Genomic DNA, 21021 nt, shown 5'->3' on the forward strand with positions numbered 1-21021 from the left:
TATTCGAATTACGTTTTTGTGGGAATACGTTTTCGAAAATGCCCCTTTTATTTTGAAGAATCGAAGGCGGAAGTGTTTCTGTTGTTGCTGCGGACATTGGGCATTCGGCAAGCGTGATTCGTGCAGATGGGTTTCATGGTTGTGTTTGGGTCCGGCTACATAGTAATGGCATTTTTTGATGCGATTTGCGTGCACTTAGCTGTCGATTTCTTGATAAGATGTTAGAGGCTCTATTTCAACCACAACCGTACAAATACTAGCTCAAAAATGAATATGTATTGTTGTGTTGTCTGCCACTGATTAAGCCTGGTTTGCTCCTCTGCTACCAGAGCATGCTAAAATGGACCATCATGAATACCAAATATAGTACAACAAAGTTAATAGGCTTAACGTTGTCAATGCTTCTGATAACATGGCTAATGCATGATGGGATGGACTGCAGTTTATTTACAAGATACATTATGCATCCAAATGAAGGTAAGTTGTCATTTTACCATCCTGTTTTTAAAGATTGGTAATGCTGCTTGTTTATATATGAAAGTTATCCTTGCATGAAGCTATGGCTGCCCTACTTTTACATTTAAAATAACAGATTATTGCTAGCATAATTTTGTGCACTGCTGTCTTTTTCAAATTAAAGCAGTCCTCTGTTTCAATTTTAAATGAGCATAAGGTGTACCATACAGTCAAGGCATATTCTTACATTCTCTTACCCAGGGATTATGAATAAAACAGAATTAATACATTTGTATATATTTGCTGTCTTTCACAGGTTGTCTTCAACGGTATCCCTTTACTGTTACACTAATGGGGACTTAAGACCCACCACTGGACTAATCTGTACTTCTCCTGAGAGAAACTGGAAAGTAAAATCAGTTGCCATGCGTGTCAGTCTGTGCCAGGGCCTGTTATCTGGCGCCATCCTCCTCAACCTCCTCATCCTCTACTTCGTGTCCCGGGCCCAGCAGCAAATGATGGAGAAGAGGAAGGAGCTTGGCAGGGGCACGAGAAGGTCAGCCCTACCGGCCTCAGGTCTGGGGGGAGGCCTAGGGGTTCTTGTAGGAGTTGGAGGTGACCTTGGAGTGGGCGGAGGTGAGGGTCACAGTCGTGGCCAACGCGTGACTGTTCTTCTTCGGGAGTTTGAAAACTTTGAGAATTATGTTGGGGATGTGGCTAACTCCTTCCTCCGCCAGAGACCCGAGCTTCCCTTCTTGGCTGTAGCTGACACGTCTCCGTACCCCCCCCTGCTGCTCCCAGAGGGGGCGCGCCTTCTAGTGCTCTCCCCCAGCCCGGACCAGCCACCGCAAGCTCACAGGCCTGAGTTTCACGTCCAGACAGAGTTTGTGCTGCTGGTGCCTGATGGAGTAGAGTTGGAACAACCTCGGGCTATTGAAAGGCTCATCAGGGAGCTGGAAGGTGAGGGTGGGGGGCCTGTGAGGCTGGTGGCTTCCCCTGTGCTGGCTCGATCGGCTGTGCAGTGTCTCCACCTGCGGGTGAACCTCAGAGAGTGGACAGCCACCTACTCGCCGGCTGCGTCTGGAAGCAGTGGGAGTGTGTGTACGGCTCTACAAGGAGATGCAGTTGTCCTCATTCGCACTGAGGATCTATTTAACCTCTCTGTCCCTCTGGGGCGGCCCCTTTTCTCCTCGCTCTTTGTCCAGACTGCCTTGAGAGGCTGGAAGGTCAAGCTGCTGGAGAGCCCCTGTTTCGCCGCAAACCACCGGCCCCTCTTCAGCTCCGCTCACAACCAATGGAAGGCCGACACAAGATTAAAGGAGACCACCGGGAAGCTCATGAGGAGTTTTGGTCTAAAGCGACTCCTGCTGTCCGATGGGAAGGAACAGTGGTATGGCTGTAGTAAAGAGACGCCTCGCTGCTTTGGCACTGTACAGGACGACACTCCAGACTACCTTTATCTGGATCGATGGACACCTCCCTGCTGCCTGCGGGCTCTCAGGGAAACCACCAAATATGTTATCAACATCCTGGAGACCTCAGGCGTACGCTACTGGCTAGAAGGGGGGTCTCTTCTGGGCGCTGTCCGTCATCAGGACATCATCCCATGGGATTATGATGTGGACCTGGGCATCTACCTGGAGGATATTCCCAACTGTGATCACTTGAAGAACCTCGACTCAGGCTCTCTTGTGGATGCTAACGGCTATGTGTGGGAGCGTGCAGTGGAAGGAGATTTCTACAGGGTCCAGTACAGCGAGGCCAACCACCTGCATGTTGACCTGTGGCCGTTCTATCCGCGTAATGGCGTCATGACAAAAGACACATGGACAGAACACAAGCAGGATGTGGAGTTCCCAGAGCACTTTCTGCAGCCGCTGGTGCCCATGTCCTTTGCCGGCATCACCGCCTACGGCCCCAACAACCACCGAGCCTTCTTGGAGCTCAAGTTTGGAGAGGGCGTTATTGAGAACCCCCAGTATCCCAACCCCACAAAAAAGAGGCTGGACAGAAGCAAATTATGAGAGATGGAGACTCCAAAGCCTGTTTATGTTGTATTATATTTGTTTACTTAAAAACACTGAAAATGTTGACTCAATTTATTTTATTGAAAGAAAAAAGATGATGCCTGAAAACTAATACGGTACCAAAAAAACTGTATTTGCTTTCTATTTTACAACAGTTATATCACCACTATTATCTACTGCCTGGTCAAGATTTCTTCATCATCTGTATTTGGATGTATAATCAAAAATGTTTTCTGCCTTTCTAAGTTCAATGCAATAGTGCATTTACATCAGGCAAATTCAAAATGGTCGAAGACTGGTTTTACTACATGGTGCACTAAATCTGTACTGTAAAGTACACATGACTGCTGTAAAGATGATACATACTAAAAATGTATTGTCTTGTTAATAGGTGCAAAGTACTTTATCTTAAACAGGATTTAAGATTATGTACAGAATAATTTATGCACTTGTACTTTCAATTTTGCACAGTTTGTGAATAAATGTTAATGTATATTTATGCCATTTGGCCAATACATCACCATGTTGTGAAATGAGAAACAAATCATCCTTAACCCTGTTATTGTTGACAGTAGGGGAGATTTATATATGGCCTTAGTATTCAGTAAAAAACATTAACTGGAATTTCCTCGATTAATAACCCTTAGCTCAGTTATGTGTGACTACTGAGCGCCCATTATTTATTTACTAAAATTGGATGAGATTAATCAAAGCAAATATTTTAATTGTGAAGTTGAACGTACAGACTTACCAACTTCTCTGGGTACAACATGTTTCCTATAATGTTGTTGCTTGTGTGTGATGTATTAAGATGTAACCCCAATTGATGAACTAGTAAAATAAATGAATGTTTTATTAATTTGTTTTGAGGGTTGATGGCAAATACACAGTATAAAGGAGGGTTGCAATTCTTTTGAACACCAGGTGGCACAACACGACTTTTTTGTATTATCTGGTCTTTACAGCTCCTAAGCTTCTGCACTAAGTTGTGTTAACCACTGTTAACAGCATTATGGGAGTTCTTCAGCCATATGGCATGAGCTCAGGGGGTGGGGGGGGGGGGTTATAACAGGACACACAGGAATGCAACTCGCTTGTACGTCAGACTGTCCCAATGGTGGTGTGTTTGCATTACTCTTACTTACTGTAGGATAACCAACATTGTTCATAAATGAACATGTGTGGGGTTGTTGGATTAAAATAAATAGGAATCTCAGTACATATTAAATAAGTTTTCCCTCTTGCATGCTGCCATAGTATATCATCTGGAAATGACTGACTAGAACTAGAGTTTTCATGAGGCAACAAATGTATTTTTCTTTGCAGATTGTAGTGCTTGCAATTAAAACACACACCCCTATCTCACGATGTTAATGAAAGTGACAACACTCTTCAACCAAGTTTCGTAAAAATAGGGCCAGTATTCCTTCCTGTAATCTTGCTGGCAAACAAATCAAAACTATAACCTACTTGACGGAGTTACCAAAACAATGGCCAAAATTTTTTAAAAAGGCCATTATTGTTTACATCCTTAAAACAGTAAATTCAGACTAACCTGGGAAGATTTGAATACCATGTGCACACACAACACAGATAATATGCGCAGACCAGACATATGTCCATATGGTGAAAGATCTCAGAAGGGAATGATCAAATCTTTACAACCTTCCACCAAATGCTTAATATATTATACATTTGACTGTATGATGAGGCCGCAGGACTGCAGTGATTTCCTTTTTTGACCATCATGGGAAATACTGCAAAACTAGAACAGTATAAAAGAATACAGACTTGAGGAATTTGTATTGAACATTAGTCAAATATATCCCAGTAATTTGGTTGATTTGAACAGTTAATGATATGGATGGAAGTAATACACATTCAATAGTGCAACTGCAGTTAATACATGTCATATGGTGCACACATTGAATGCATGTCGCATTTAAAAATAAACGTGTAGCTATAAGTACAAGTCTACCACTGCTAATATGAAAAAGAATATTCCATCACCTTTTACAAAGAGTCTAACATCTACAATCCAACCCACAACATGTAACTGAATTTTGGAGTAACTAACATGTCAAAACGTACGCTAAAATAGCTCTTTGGATTTTGATTAGGGAAATAAATAGAAATTAAACAAATTATCAGAGGCATTAACGATGACATACATGTTGGCCTGAAGCCCATATATAACGATTATGGCCATCAAAGGCAAACAGGTTTATGTGGAGACAAGCTTAACTTTGACTTAAATCCTTTCAGTTTTCAGGTCCCAACAATCAAAACAAACTAGCAGTCCATTGCTGTCATTTGATCAATGTAGCAAAATCCTTGTAGTGGAAGGACTTGTTAGTGACTTACACATCACATTAAGTCACGCTTTACACAACTTCAAACAAATGTCCTTATGTCAATCTGTGCTTTAACATGCATATGTGCCTTGGTTAGATGATGGTACCTACACAGAGCAACAGCAAGTAACATGTAGGCTTTGGTTAAAAAATTAAAAAATCTCCTTGGAAATGACAAGTTAACAGGTGTTGAACGTTCTCCTTGTTTGGGTGATTTTTGGTCTCAGAATGTTAAAAGTACAGTCTTCAAGCCATAGGTTGTGTTGCCAGCCTTCACACCACCGTTCATCAGAAGAGGCAGAAAGGCTTGGAGGTCAATCTGTTTCCGTACATATTCACGTAGTTTTAAGCCCTTGAGTTAAAAGTTCCTTCATTAAGCATAGGGGTATTGAAATGGCATCAAGCATGTCCTTTTGTGCGGCTGAAGAGAATATTATTTCCTTTGTGTGCTATTGCTTTTCACCATGAGAGAGTCTACGTACAGACATAAATAAAATGAAACGTCTATAACAACTAATGTCGTGTCTTTTCTCTTGAGGACAGTCTCGGCCATTTCAATGCAGGGTATATGGAATATAACCTAGTTAAACTAGTGTTTCATATGCTTTAAATATGATACATTTAAACACAAGACATGAAGTTTAAATACATGACATCTGCATTAAAAAGGGGCTTTAACGATTTAAAATAAAATACACAAAGTAAAAAAGAAGAGGGTGACTAACAAAAATCATTTAAAAAAAAAAAAAAAGGTACTGGATTCCAGATGGAGAAAACGAAAACCTTTTCTTGAGAAAAACCAACGGCAAGCAGTTATGTGGTCCCTGTCAACTTTCAAAGTCAGACATTTTTGTGTTTTCCACCACAAAGTCAACACGCTGCCCTAATGGTCAACACCAGTAGTGTGCAAATTGGTGAAAATGTAACATTTCATTTTTTTATAAAATTAGAACAGCCCCTTGACACAGTGATTTGGTGAACACCTGTTGTTTACAACTTGGCCAAATGTAAAATGTCTGACATTAAAAATTGAAGAGGCCCGACCATATGCAACATTAGTAGCCAGCCTAATGTACAATTCTGCCTCTAAACAAGGAAACAAAAGTCCCTGGATGGATTTGTAATGTCCGCCTTAACTCTTTTGCACAGAATAGTGTAGAGGTAAGACAAAGTGTCATTGCATCATAGTCCATCCTCTCTTTTCTACAGGGCATCAAAAAAAGGGATTAAGAACCTCAGGTTTTGCAGGAGTGTGAAATAAGTGAGTGTATCATTGATGGTATCAGCAGCGGGATTACATGGCTGACTCTCTTTCACCAGACGGAGACTTCTTCTCTTCACTGTCCCTCCCACCTCGCCTCTCAATGAGCGGCGAGTTCTCCAGGGCCGCAGCTGATTGGTCTCCCTCCAGCCTGACCTCGCTCAGCTCTGCTCCCTCCTGTCGTTGGGCCGTGCGGTCCACAAAGTGCTGCAGGATCCCAGCGCCGAAGGCATCGCCCTCTACATTAATCACTGTGCAGGTACGGTCACTGAAGAGACACAGAAGGGAGGGCAAACCACATTTATATACAGTGTTTATGCAGGTTTCAAAAGGTTACATTTTGGACTTTTAAGACCAAATAGAATTAAAATGAATACCCATCTGTGTTTTGTGATCATGTACAAATAACAGTAACTTAGAAAAAATAAACATCCTAGACTTGAATGCATAGAAGAACATTGCTGTAATCCCACTATACAATATTAACAAAAACTCAAAGCATGACGGTCACCATGGAGATAGACTCATGGATGTAAATACTGCAAGGTGGAATTTTTTTTATTGTGATCCAGTTCTCGGCTATGCAAAAAATCAATAAATTCAGATGCCCCTTTTAAATATTTACAGTCAACACATCAGTATAACATTATCAAGACCTATCAAATCATTTTCTTTAAAGAGGCCAACATTTCAGAACCTTTAATATAAGACATATTAAGGAAAGAGCTCTGTAAATAACTGCCTCAGACTTTGGCAAGGTATGTCATAACTGTTGCTTGGTTGTTGTGTTCTGTGTTTTTTATAAAATCCCAGAAGTTGTGTACTTACACAAGCCAGTCAACAGCCAGGATGAGAGAGATTTCTTTGGTGGGCAGTCCTATGGCCTCCAGGATGATGGCGAGGGTCAACACACCACCAGCAGGTATACCCGCTGCTCCAACACTGGATGCTGTGGCTGTCACACTAACAAATCAAGAGGGAACATGATCACAGTTAGACACAGATTCACTTCCATACAGCATTGTCACACACATGTTATTCTATTCAGACTAGATTTGCACCTAATAAGTATTCAGCAGTGTAACCCTAGTTGTGTTTCAGTGGCTTTGGGACTTACAGGATGGTGATGATTTGGATAAAGTTAAGTGAATAGTTGTTCAGCTGAGCGATGAAAACAGCAGCCACACACTGGAAGAGAGCCGCTCCGTCCATGTTGACCGTTGCTCCGATGGGCAGGATGAAACGGCTGATGTGCTTGGATACGCCGTTATTTTCCTCCACACACTTCATCATCAGGGGCAGAGTGGCAGAGCTAGGAAACAAGGAATGTGTGAGCGTATCGAAGCGAAAAGGTATTTCCATGTGTGTTTGTAGAGAGAGTTAAGTGTGTGTGTTTAAGAACAGAATATCCTTAGTATTAACAACCAGAGGGAACAAATAAGTTTGCAGTTTATTACCTGGAGCTCGTTCCGAAGGCCGTTGCCAGAGCTGTGAATATCCCCCAGAGGAAGGTGTATGGGTTCTTCCTTGTAATGATGAAGTAAATGAGCGGCAGCACGAGGAGGCCATGGATGGCATGTCCAATGATACAGCAGGCTATGTATTTGCCCAGACTGGCAAATAGTAAGGCAACATTCTCCATCTCAACGATCTTGCCAGCCACGAGAAACATGATACCAAGAGGGGCATACCTGTAGAGAGACAGTGAGGTGAGTGCAGGAAAGACAAAGAAATGGACAGATCATTAAATAATTATGGTTCTGGAACTTACACAAAGAACAAGCCTCTCGCATTTACGCAAGTTTCTTACCACATGATCCAGGAGACCAGCACCATGGTGGCTTCATTGAACGAGTTGAAGAACTTGATCAGGATTTCTCCTTCCTCTCCCAGTTTTCTCAAAGCCACACCAAAAACAATGGCAAACACAACCAGACCAAGAATATTCATCCCGTCCTGGTCTGTACCAAAAGGCACCTGGAGACATGCACAGAAGAGAAACGTCAGGACACAGATCCACACCAGACACAGAAACATGTTGGATTATGATGTGTTGGGTATTTCTGGTTAATGTTATGGACCTTTACCTTTTCCAATGTGATATTGGGGTTTCCATCAGTACCATTCCTGGTAATCAGCTTGTAGCTTGTTGCATACTGGATGGGAAAGAAAGTTTTGACCATTATTTACTTTAGTAACTTGAGTCAGTTAAATAAACAATCTAAGAATATCCTTTAAACAATTTCAAATGATCAGTTTTGTAAAGTTCTAGAACAGATTACAGTACTTACTGATTGAAAGGCAGCAGAAACCAGGTTGGATGGAAATATGTTTCTGTGGAGAGAGAAAAACAAAACACTTTAACGATAATTCCTCAGTGTGTATACCAGATGTCTCAGGAGAAATACAATGAAAACAATGTAGCTGTAATTGGAGGAAGATAAATTACAAATGAAGAGCAGAAAACAATACAAAACGTGAGTCTTGTTTTCATTTGCATACACACAACAGCAACAAATAACCCTGAGCACTTATGTGAATCGAGACACAAGGCAAACACATCGTAAAGCTATAGAGTGTGAATTCTTAAATGTTTTCACAGCACATTAATAATTTAAGTCTACAACAAAAAGATTGTCCTTTCTTTCTGTTGTAGAGACAGCAGCAAAAGTTACCCTCTGGGCACCACTGATACTTCAGGCAAATGGAATCACAAGATGGATCATGTGGAAATAGCTGGGAGAATTTACCTATTAAGCCCCTTTTCCCCCCCACTTCTAATTGCCGTTTGGCTATTCAATCTCTGCTAAGAAGTGTACACACACATACATTGGTTGAACTGTATGTTAAATCTCTAAGAATGCATGAAACCAACGTGTCCCAGATAGTCCTATATGTATTGGATTTAGAATATAATCAAGGCATTAACTTCACAAGCCCTTTCCAACCATTAATTCCCTTACATTGGAACCATAATGCATTAGAATTAAAACATCATGTGATTGTGGCATGGCAACATGAAACCCCCTGCAACGGGAACACAGACTGAGGCAAGATGTGCTGAAAATAGCCATGGCTGCCAGGCTTTCAAGCAAATAGCAAACTTTATTTGGATATTCAAGTGGTTGTGTATTATAGTTTTTTTTACAACTGATTTGTATGACTATAGGACATCATCGCAATATCTGTATGTTTAGTATCATTAGAAGCGATGCCACGGTTCTCTCAATTATCAGTTAGACTTTTGAAAAAAAAAATTGAAAATACTTTGCAGATCCTGCTTTTGAATACAATGATCAAAATGAAGAGCTAGATTTACAAACAATACACTGACGTCCCTAATCATTAGGCCTAATGGATGTTATAACGACTTCAGAGGATAAAACAATACTGTTTGCTAAGGAATTGATTCTGCAGAGATTTAACCAGAATGGATCCACTTCCTTGTTCTTTGTTGTGGCAAACTCACTCCTGTTGCAGGTACAAAACCCTTCCAATAAAATGCAGGTTCATTAGAATATATCACCCTCAGGATATATCATCTCAGGATCTCCGCCCACTGCTTTTGAACTACCCTTAGGGCTTAAAGAGACAGGCGTGCAACTAACCCTGTCTATTGCACAACCAGAGATGACAATAATCAGTGGCATGACAACAATCCACACAAGTTCAAATGCCATTAGGTGGGTGTGTTTCTTTTGTGTCAGGTTTCTGTTTGTTTTAGGAAAATTGTTGTGACGTCTTTCCAGCATCTTGTTACACCAGGATCTGGCAACAATCAGGGAACATCTAGTGAAGGTCGACGTGGAATTGTTAATGTTTAGGTTCTCACCAAACTCTTTACACATTGAGCCACATTAGACAGGACACAAAGTAATATGATCAAAGCATGAATATAATGAAATGGGAAAGTTTAGGAAGTGAATCGCCTGTCTGGAATTTTTTTTTAAAATTGCAATATATAAAGAAGTCTCTAAGTAAATGTGCTTGTTTAAAAAGAGAACACTTCCGCCTTAATAATAATAATAACACCTTACATTTATTATAGCGCTTTTCCAGATGCTCAAAGCGCTTAAGACAATGCCACTCACACCATGTTTAGTAATCTAAAAAGAAAAACACTGAGATGTGTCACTTCTTTCCTGTAGCTATAGGCAAATAACGTTGTCAATAATATCACAGGTGTCACCAGCAGCTACTGATAGCAGTCACCTGTGAATGTAGGTCATATTGTTTAAAGTGGGAAACCAAACAACATGTGGCAGATAGGAAATGTCAACAAGGATATGTATGAGTGGCTCCAGTCACAGTTTAACCCATCATAAACAGGGCTCGACATTAACGACTGCCCAATGGCCCGGGGCCATCTAGTATTTAGCTCGGGCAATGAAGCCTCACCTGCTGGTTGCCCGATCGGGCAATCTATTATGCCAGTATCATGCAGCTCGCGGATCCAGTAATGAGTGACGCGACAGTAAAACTAAACATATCTATAGCTAGTTCAGGTAGTTTGAGAGGTGATTAAAATAGCTACGTGTGATATTCTAACCTGAAGTGTGTGTTTTGTCCGCTCACCGCTGCGTGTCGACTCGTCAGCAGCAGCTGATCTCTCTCTCCCGTCAGATTAGACTTCACTCGCGTTTATGTCCATATCGATCAGATCAGATAAATAATGTTTGTTTTGGCAGTTATAACTGAATGTAATGTTTTCTACTTTTTTACATCTGGGAAGGCATTTGCCTTCATCAGATGGAAAGTGTCTTGACCAACAAATTAAGTATTTCTTATAGCTATGCAGGGCATGCAAGCAAGCAGGGGCGGCTGGTAGGCTACTGTAGGCTAGGGAAGGCTAGCGCTGCTACGCAGCCACCTATGCCCTGTTCTACGAAGCCAGTTCAACAGACCCCGGATATGTTTGAGTTATCTTAACTAACCCTAACAAACGAGATCTCGCTAAGCGGTCCTACGATGCTGGTTATCAACTCGGTAAATCAAGCCAGGGTTTCTCTCTCCAGCTGAGAGGGCGTTCACGTGAAAGGGGCGGCGTTAGCAACATTTGACCAATCACAAACAGGGACAAGTGTAGGCCTACTGACAGCGCAGCGTCATAGGCCTACTTCATTAATGAAAAGTAAACTAATATTAGACAAATATGAACTTTAAACATCCATGACTTAAACATATAATCCAGGATACAAGCCACATAGCTGCACCTGCAAGGTGAATATATAACGTTCTGGTTAAAAAATAACTACCGAGTGTTTGAAAGCATACAACAGTTTTATGATATCACTGCCCCATCTAAGACACGAGTGGATCTGACTTTAATTACATTTGAGTTGAGTGTTTCGTCAACCTAATGTGTTGCTTAAAAATAATACTTCTGCATACAGTAGGCTATGTGACAATGTGAGTGTTGCACGGCCAGATACGGCTCGAGAAGCTGACTCAGATAAGGAAATATATGATAGGCTATATTATATTTATGATATTATATGATCGATGATCTGATTGATGATGTGATATGAATGATAAGTGCGACACGTCGGCGTCTTCTCTGCATACGGCAGTTTAAACTGTATTTCCTTTCTCCTGTAATATGACTTGAAGGATTTAAACTCTGCACACTGAGCTCTGATTGGTCAGCAGGTGGTGCTTTCACTGAGTTGATCTCTTTTCTATAGACGCCGGAGGCAGGCAGCGTCAGGTAAAACAAGTTATTCAGCCTTCCCAAACCTGAGCCTCACGCGCCGCCTATGCAAGCGAGCAAACACAAACAAGAACAAACAAGTGAAGAATAAAATTGAAATTGTACAATATAATATTGTGGTGGTTCATCTTATAATTCAGTCTAGAGAATGCACCAGACAGCATCTAAGACCTGCAAACATCTACATTTTCTAAACCCTGCATGCGTCATTTTGTCCGCGGGCATTTTTCAGGACAATCTCTATCGGGCTCAGGCAGTGGCGGCGCTAGGGGGTGGCTACTTGGGCTCAAGCCGCGGATGTTTTCTGAAAAGCCCCAGATGTTTCACTTAAAAAAAATTTAAAAAAATATATATATATTTTTTAAAACGTCTCGGGAGTAATGTGCAGTACCACCAGAGAGGCAGACACTGCGGGACATTAGCCTGCGTACTGCGTATCCTGCCCTGAAGAAGAAGTGATCCTTCCTAGTGCCTGACGAGTTTTAAGCTAATAGCCTATACAGTTATGGATATTAGAAAGTTATTGTCATCGAAGCAGGCCCCACAAGCTGCAGCAGCAGCAGTATCAGCAGCTGACAACAATGTCATCACCAGCAGTCAAGAAATGGATGATGTTTCAGGTTTGTTAATCTAATGGTGATATATCTGCACTCTGGCTGACTGAGTAAGAAGTGAAAAAGAGTGATGTAACGTTAATGTTATAGCTAGTAAACATGGAGTAACCACACTAAGTATACCCTTATATGTTAGTATGTATACAGAACATGACTAAAAATTATCCTAAGATGTAACGTTAACCCTTCATACCTCAGTCTACTTTTAAGACACTAAAATAACGTATTCCAATTTGTATTTTGTTTTCGCACGTGGAATTATACCGGCTCTTGTTTCAGTACACATAACAACAGAACTGACAGGCAACCCTCTGAATCCGATTGGCTGTGACCAGTGCTGGAATTGGGCCGGTACTCACCGGTACGCAGTACCGGCACTTCTGGTTCTGACCCATGGAGTACCGGCACTTCTTGCTCAGTACCGGCATGCTGGCGGTACTCCGGTACTCATGCACCGTGCCAGTACTCAACACTCTCCCGCCGTTCTTATTATACATCCATATATATCTATACAGCCGCCCGGTACTCAGTAGATGCGTCATGAGGTGCCGAACGGACATTCTCATCGCTCTAACCGCTGGAGTTTCACAGCGGCTGTCAGCTGTTTACTCCTGTCATTCAAACAGAACGTGCTGGAGAGGGGGCGGGGGCTTATCTTCTCCATGTAAATACTGTGGTGGAAACGACTATGTCAAAATTAACCTATTTGACCGTGATTTAATAGTAATACACGTTTCAAAATAATATTAATAATAATGCCGAAGTAACAACATACTGAAAACTGTTAGTAAAACCATGTTTTAATGCTTTACAATTTACATACCTAGATGCACGTGTGTTGTGTTTATGCAGTGCAACTCCCACCCAGTGGGTGGCTATGTAGAGTGATAGAACAGAGCAGGCACGCCCCCGAGAGAAGGAAAGCAAGTCATGTCACAAATTAGCATTTCTAAAATGTTAGCGTGGATTAATAAAAGTGCAAAAAGACAGCGGTTGTCGCCGGAAGAAACTTCAAATACAGAGAATGCTGTGCCTGTGTTGGAAATTGTGTCTGATGGGGAGCTTTCTTTGGTTGATCCTCCTGCTCCAAGTTCTAGTGCATTAGCATTAGCACTAGCTCCGCCGCCTCCTCCAGAGCCTCTAACGTTAGCTGCTGCTGGCTCAACTGCCACCACCAACACCGGGCAAAGCGATGCACCTGACTGCTGGACAACGGACCAGGTGCAATATTTTTGCAAGACCAATGCATGGCTCCTTCTTAAAGATAAGAAGCTAGGATGTCGGATATGCAGAGATGTCAAATATTTGGGAATACACACTGGACAAGGACTGAAACTGTCAACTGAATGGGGTGAGTGTGCAGTGTCTCATTTCGGTGTTGACAAGGGCAAACAACAAGCTAGTCTGAGAACAAAAATCAAAGAACATAAAGAATCACAAGCCCATGTAAAAGCTGCTGACATCCTTACATCTGCTTCACGTGAAACTATTCAACATCAAGTGCAGTCTATGCATACATCTGAATTAGACACCACTATCAGAGTTTTTCGAACGGCATATACAATTGGCAAACATAGCCGGCCATTCACAGACATGCCAATTGATTTGAATGTACAGAAACTGAATGGGCTGAACGTGGGCAGGGTTTTGCACTCCAATAAAACCTGTGGCGAAATCATCGACCACATAGCTCATGAGCTGAAGAAAAAAATGGCAAAAGACATTACAGAAAACCAAAGAAAACTCTGTGTTTTGGTCGATGAATCTACCACTATTAGTGGTAAAACGGTGATTGTTGTGTGTCTACGCTCAGCATTAGCTGATGCTGAGCCCGAAACGTTTTTTTGGGAGCTGATCGAGTTGGATGGAACAACGGCTGATGACATCACAAAGGCGTTAATGGAGTGTCTTGGAAGAGATTTTAACGAGGACTTTTTAGGTCAGTGTTTCGTTTATTTTGCATGTGATGGGGCTTCAGTCATGCTAGGGAAGAGAACAGGCGTTGCTACCCAGTTGTGTAGTAAATTCCCAAGCCTGTTTGTGTGGCACTGCTCCAATCATCGTCTAGAGCTGGCAGTTGGGGATGTGGTCAAGGAGGTCTCAGGGCTCAATCATTTCCAGATCTTTTTTGACAAACTCTATTCCTTGTTCCATGCCTCCCCCAAAAATCAGAGGCAGTTAGCGCAGTGTGCGCAAGCAGTCGGACAGCGTCTCCTGGTGATAGGGCGTGTTTTGTCCATCCGCTGGGTGGCTTCAAGTGAAAGGAGCGTCAGAGCAGTCTGGGAAAACTACCGAGTGCTTCATGATCACTTCACAAATGCTGCAAACGACACGAGCAGGGATTCTAGAGACAGAGCAAAGTACAAGGGCCTGGATGATGTGCTCACATCTGCAACGTTTGTCAGCAATCTGGGACTGATGTACGATGCGCTCACAGAGCTCAGCGACCTCTCTCGGCAACTCCAAAAAAGAGAGATGACACTGCCTACAGCAGATAGGCTCTTAACTCGAGAAATACGAGTTTTTGAATCCATGGTCACCATGCCTGGCCCACACATGACTACAGTTCATACAGCTTTAGCTGAGAAGTCCTTCAAGGGTGTTGCCCTGCGTGAGAATGGCAGGCTTGTACAGATTCATGCAGGTCAGTTTTTCCGCAGTATGGTAGAGAATCTGAGACACAGAATGACTTCCACAACCTCCTCATGTCAGCACAAGAGAAATCCCATTACATGGCCGGGAGGCCCGGGACAATCAGCTAATCCAGGACATGAAAGTTATCCATCCTGGAAGTTGGCCTGAAGAGGAGTTAGACGTACAGTATGGGGACGTAGAGGTGCTACGTTTGTGCGAAGTGCTGAAAGTGGACAGAAGAGAGACTGTTCAGGGCTTTCGCGAATACAAGGAAACCAGGGCATCCCGTACACCTGCTGCCATGGAGCCTCTACTGAAAGCAGTCCGAACCATCGCTGTCTCCACTAGTGAGTGTGAGCGGGCATTCAGCTGCATGAACGATATCCTTACTGCAAAAAGGAATGCTCTCTCTGTCAGCCGACTGTCCAGCCTGGTTTTCATTAAATGTAATGGACCATCACTAGGACAGTTCAATCCGGAACAGTATGTGAGGTCCTGGCTGGCAAAGGGAAGGAGAAGTGCTGATGAAAGAGCCTGTCCAGCTCCAGCCCCTGATACTGATGTCCCCAAGGCCTTCTGGAGCCTTTTCTAACAATGTGAAGTATATTGCAAAGCAGCTCACCCAGTGAGAAGACTTTTGGCATAATGTGCCGATTTGTACAGATCCTGGAGATAGAAGGACTTCAGACCAACCAGGGAGTTATCTGATCAGCTTGGTGTTCAATGTAACTCTTTACCAATGGCTCAGACTTTGTTACTTGCAGTTACAGTTTCTCATTTTAGATTGTGCAAATTTTGCATTTGTTTTTACATGTTCTTTGTTCATGCTCTTTATCATTTTTCTGAGTTGGAAAGTTAGATTGCATCATAGTTTACTTTATACATATTTGTATTCTTCAGTGGTGAAGTATATTGCAAAGCAGCTCAGCCATGTGAGAAGACTTTTGGCACTTTTTCGTTTTCTGAGTTGGAAAGTTAGATTGCATTCAAAATGTACAGAAATACTTAATTTTGTTAAAGCTTTTTATAAAAAATGCTTCTGACCAGAGCTTTGTTTCCTTGTCATTAATGTTGAACACCACCAGAGGGGCTCTCACCTGAAAGGTCTCTGCTTCATGTGTCTTCAGCAGAAGATCTAGACTTTGATTGCTATATTTTCAGTTAATATTGACCTTACTGAGCTTTAGCCATATCCGCTGCCTATCATAAAAAATGTTAAGTACAGTGAACCTTTCTAAAATATACAGTAGTAAAGAGACAAACCCACCAGCATTATAGTAGCCAAATTCTTGTTTGTGGGCTGTATATATAAAATTGACTTGAAAAAGTTGCTGATTTTAGAGTACTGGCACCTTTTTCATTCCAATTCAAGCACTGGCTGTGACTGCATCCACTTAGTGTCCGATTCAGAAACGTGACTCTTACGGCCCGTCCACACAGCGGCGTGCGTTGACGCTTGGCGTGTCTGAAGCTTGGGGATTTTTTGCGAGCAACGCGACCAACAACCAATCACATGAATCTCCCGCCCCCCGACATACAAAGCAATAGCAATGTTAAAACGAAGTAAACTGGATATAAAATCCCCAAACAGGCGAAAACCTACCAGTTTCATCCACTGTCTCTGCCACCTCCCTCCATGCCTCGCTCCTCCGGTTTGTATCCCGGTAGATGAACAGAGACTGATCATACAGCACCGGGTGAATCACTACCGCTATAATGAATTTTCCCTCCATTTTTTTTGAATATGAGGAAATGACCTGCGTAGTCTCTCCCCGCATACACGCGGTTTGATTGGCTAGCGCTTGTACTGGCAGATTTGCATAAACGGGATTTCATTGGCTGACGCCTCCATCGAGGCGTCAAAAGTTGAACATTGCTCAACTTTTGAAGCCAGCAACGCTCCACGTCGCTTCCCAAAATGCAGTTCGGCTAAAAGTGACGTTACCCCATTCAAAGTGAATGGGCAGAAGCGTTGGAAGCTTCAACGCACGCCGCTGTGTGGACGGGCCGTTACACTCTTTACGTCACAAACAAAGATGGTGGATGAGAATAGATCTATAAAACGATAAGCAATGCGCCAGAATCAAGGTGAGACTATCCGCATCCTTTAAAACTCTACGCACATTCGTTTCACCTTAATAAGTAGGCCTAAACGACTATTTGAGTGAGTTAAGGCATTAGTTTGCTTCATTAAAGGGTGTTAATGAGTGTTCTCCAGTGCCTTTTGTCCGCTTTAAGGTGTTATTAAGGTAGGGTTAATGTTGCTCTCAAAGTGCACCAGATTGATGCTTTCAACTTCAATATTTAAAAAAAAATCTTCCCGGGGGAGCATGCCCCCGGACCCCCCGAGAGGAGGCGACGACCCCCCTAAAGGATGTTCGGTCCACCCCCCACTTATAAAAAATAGCACTGTACCCCTGCACCCCCCACCAACCCAACAACTCCTGGGCTAAGCCCCGGATCTCCGACAATCCTAAATCCGCCACTGGGCTCAGGGCCATCTGTAAATTAGCTTAGATGGCCCAGAGGGCCATCTCCCAAAATCCTTAATGTCATGCACTGCATAAACATCCGTAAGCTAACAGTTGGTATTCTGCTGTACTGCTTGGACAATGACAGAAAAGCATTTAATAGAGTGTGAGTCTTGGAACAATGAACAGACCATTTTTACGCTTTGATGAACAGCCCCCCGGTAAAGTCTCTTTGTCATTGTTGTCACAACTAACTAGGACACCAACTGAGAAGGATCACTGTAATGAGAGGCACGGGTTTTGTCAGCTTTCATAATAGGATAATGTGTTAGTGTGTGCGTGTGGTGTTGGCATGTGTCCTGCACGAGCTAAACATTACTTTATGAACAGCAGACGACCACAGTAAATCATTTTTAACAAAGGTGTTCCAGACGTTGCATTCAGGAACATCCTTTAACACTAAACTGGACCAGTATATTGATTCTAGAAGTAAAATAAGTATATCCCTTTTCATCCTTGCTGTTAAACATGAACAGAGTCAAACAAAATGGTACATAGTCCATCTGAAATTTGTAAACCAGACCATTGTGTTGCAATTTACATAGGGCCTCTGATAGAAACCATCAGGATAACATTGTTAATCTACGAGTGGTTGTGTTTTGCTCTGTTAGTCCTGCATGTGTAATCTGGCTGTGGGCAGTATGAAATGTATTTAGGAGGTGTTACCCGGGCAAGGTCACACTGCTGGTATGAGAGAGAGGGTGGAACATTCTGGCTTTTATAGTAAACAATTCCATAATTCATGGAAAGCTGCACTGAATTCTCTAAAACGAACCAGAAAAAATTATGCAATAGAGTCCCACGTGAACAGTGAATTTCAGTTCATATGAAATAACAATACAGGTTTATATTGCTCAATAAATACTGTTGTATCGCTGCTTTTAATTGAACTATTCATATCTTAGACTGCACTGTAACTTTTATCCATGTACTTTTTTCTTTTAATGTTTAATTGACTGCCATGTATTTTTTTCTTTTAATGTTTATTTTATTAGCTTTTCTTTTTAATGACTGATTTTAAATGCCATTTTCTTAATCTCTTTCATTTTTTGTAAAGCACTTTGAATTGCCTTGTGTTGAAAAGTGCTATATAAATAAACTTGCCTTGCCTTGTAGAGAGCCCATCACATAGCCAAAAGAGTGTTAACCAAAACGGTACAGTTTCTCAACTATAAAGAAAAAAACTTCACAGGCCCTTTCTAGTCACTAGCAGGACATTGTGGTGTAGTGTGTGGCAATGTGTTTATAAAAAGGCTGAGGTTCAAGAGCCTTCAACCTTGTAGTAAACTAATCTACTACTGAATAGGAGGCTGTGGATTAGTGGGTAGTGTGCTGGATGAATCAGGGGATAGCAAGTTCGAGTTCCACTGCAGTCAGCATGTCCCTGGGCAAGACACTTCACCCCAAATTGCTCCTGTGGGGATTGTCCACAATACTGAATGTATGTAAGTCGCTTGGATAAAAGCGTCTAACAAATTACATGTAATGTAATGAATAGCTGCTGGCTCAGATAAGAAATGCCTTTAGGGGATCTTATACAACAACATGTTGTGTATAATGTGTTACTGCAAATTCAATACATGATTATATGTAAAAAAAAAAATAGATTCTGAGTAAACCTTTTGCCAAGTCTAAGCACTGCTGTTGTTCCTTGTTCCTCAAAATATGATGTGGCACAGGTCTCATGATGTCCCATGAATGTGACACATTCATAAAAAAAGAGACAAGTGTGGTGAAAAATGGACACTGTGACATGCAAGTGCAAACAGGGTCACCAATTAAAGGCTGCAGGGTACAGTGCACTGAGCCAGCCTTCTATTATCAGATACATGTTAGACCACATTTCTCCTAACCACGTATCTGTGTACACTACCGGTTGTCTTTAAATTGTGTTAAAAATACATCCTGCTTCACACGTATGGTAGTATTAAGTGGAAAGGACATACTCTGACATACCGTGACGCGCTCCCTTAGAGTAAAATTAGAAGAGCAGAGGTGTGCTGGTTTTAAACTTTACAAACGGGTAACGAAACAGGACGTTTCACACCAAGTGCTTCAATGTGTCACCCACGTTTACTTAAGACTCCACGTGTCAAAATAAAGACAAAATGTGAACGAAAACTAAATTGAGTCAACGTATGTCTGCAAAAAGAAAACATGGTAAAAAGAAGGAGGACCGTAGTCGTTGAACAGACCGAGACAACAGGCACTCTGTCCGGGGAGTTAGAGGCAGAGCTGATGCAACTGTAGATGTCATTACAGCACACCTAGCTGAGGACACATCAAGCTTGAATTTGGCTACCACCCAGTGGCCAGACTTATTGTGTCTTTGTGACTTTAAAACAAAAATTAGAGTCCTTTACATTACCGAAAGATAACGCCAACTTAGTGTGTAACTTATTAGCAACACGTTTAACACATCACTTGAGGAACAATAACATTGTATGCATCGTTTTTAAGAGTGTCTGGGTTCAGCAGGTTTTGAAGTGTGGGGGGATCACTTACCTGATCAAATCTAAGAAGGAGTCTATCACTTCTTTAGCCACAGGTACTTCGTCCCCAAAGTCTTGCAACGTGGGTTTGGCTATCGACCCAGACCCGGGGTTTATGATGTAACACATTATAACTCCGATGGAGGACGCAATCAAGGTGGTGACCAGGAAGAAGAGCATAGCCCAGCCGCCCAGTTTGCCCAGGGCTTTAGGGTCGATGCTTGCCGAACCGGACACTAGACTGCACACCACCAGGGGGATGATGATCATCTTCAGCAGCCGGATCAGCAGTTCTCCGGGGAACCCGATGTAGATGATCTGCGTCTTGGACAGCGTCGCGTTGCGCACCCCGAGTCCAATAAAAACACCGATGATGACCCCGGCCACGGTGAGAATCACCAGCAAGTTGGCCATCACTATTCTCTTGACCCGCTGGACCAGCGGCTCCTGGCCGCCTTTATTCGGGCTCTTCATTTCGTTGACCCGTGTCTCATCGAGGTGTGCGTCGCCGTTGGATGCCTTCCCCTCCTCCATGTCCACCTTCTCAGCCATTGTGCTCTTTGAAAGTGACCCTGACAATACTCCGAAGAGCTCAAACGCTATTGTTACTGAGGTGATAGTAACTTTTAATATTATAAGCACTCGCTGCCGGTTTCCGTCACACACACAATGCTGCCGCTCCACTGAGCGTATGTGACTTCACTTATCTACTCGGAAAGGCAACACCCACTATGACGTGTAACTACTGGGCGTGTTTGATACAATGGTTTGAATAGGGAAGCTGGAAGCTGTCAATTAGCCTATTACTCAACATTACATTTGTTGAAACAAATGCAAAACACTACTAGTTCGTTAAGTCGTTGTAGTTGATGTTGCAATGAAATGTAAATGGTCATAAACTATTAACCATTAACACAAGATTATTGATGAATCAATCAAATA

General features: G+C 42.4%; 2 protein-coding genes across 2 annotated transcripts; one reads left to right on the forward strand and one right to left on the reverse strand.

The window, feature by feature from the left end:
- Window positions 1-103: 103 nt before the first annotated feature.
- On the forward strand, window positions 104-3342 carry fkrp (fukutin related protein). The gene is made up of 2 exons (XM_034225463.1): window positions 104-477; window positions 773-3342. The coding sequence occupies exon 2, from the start codon at window positions 882-884 to the stop codon at window positions 2478-2480; it is 1599 nt and encodes a 532-aa protein (XP_034081354.1). The 5' UTR covers window positions 104-477; window positions 773-881; the 3' UTR covers window positions 2481-3342.
- Window positions 3343-3774: 432 nt separating this feature from the next.
- slc1a5 (solute carrier family 1 member 5) lies at window positions 3775-20795 on the reverse strand. The gene is made up of 8 exons (XM_034225462.1): window positions 20093-20795; window positions 8390-8432; window positions 8186-8254; window positions 7909-8075; window positions 7556-7789; window positions 7216-7410; window positions 6927-7061; window positions 3775-6366 (listed from the first exon to the last, which is right to left on the reverse strand). Exons 1-8 carry the CDS (start codon window positions 20629-20631, stop codon window positions 6132-6134), a joined length of 1617 nt encoding a protein of 538 aa, XP_034081353.1. The 5' UTR covers window positions 20632-20795; the 3' UTR covers window positions 3775-6131.
- Window positions 20796-21021: the final 226 nt, after the last annotated feature.

This window comes from Gymnodraco acuticeps, unplaced genomic scaffold (genome assembly GCF_902827175.1).
Source record: "Gymnodraco acuticeps unplaced genomic scaffold, fGymAcu1.1, whole genome shotgun sequence".
NCBI classification, from domain to species: domain Eukaryota; kingdom Metazoa; phylum Chordata; class Actinopteri; order Perciformes; family Bathydraconidae; genus Gymnodraco; species Gymnodraco acuticeps.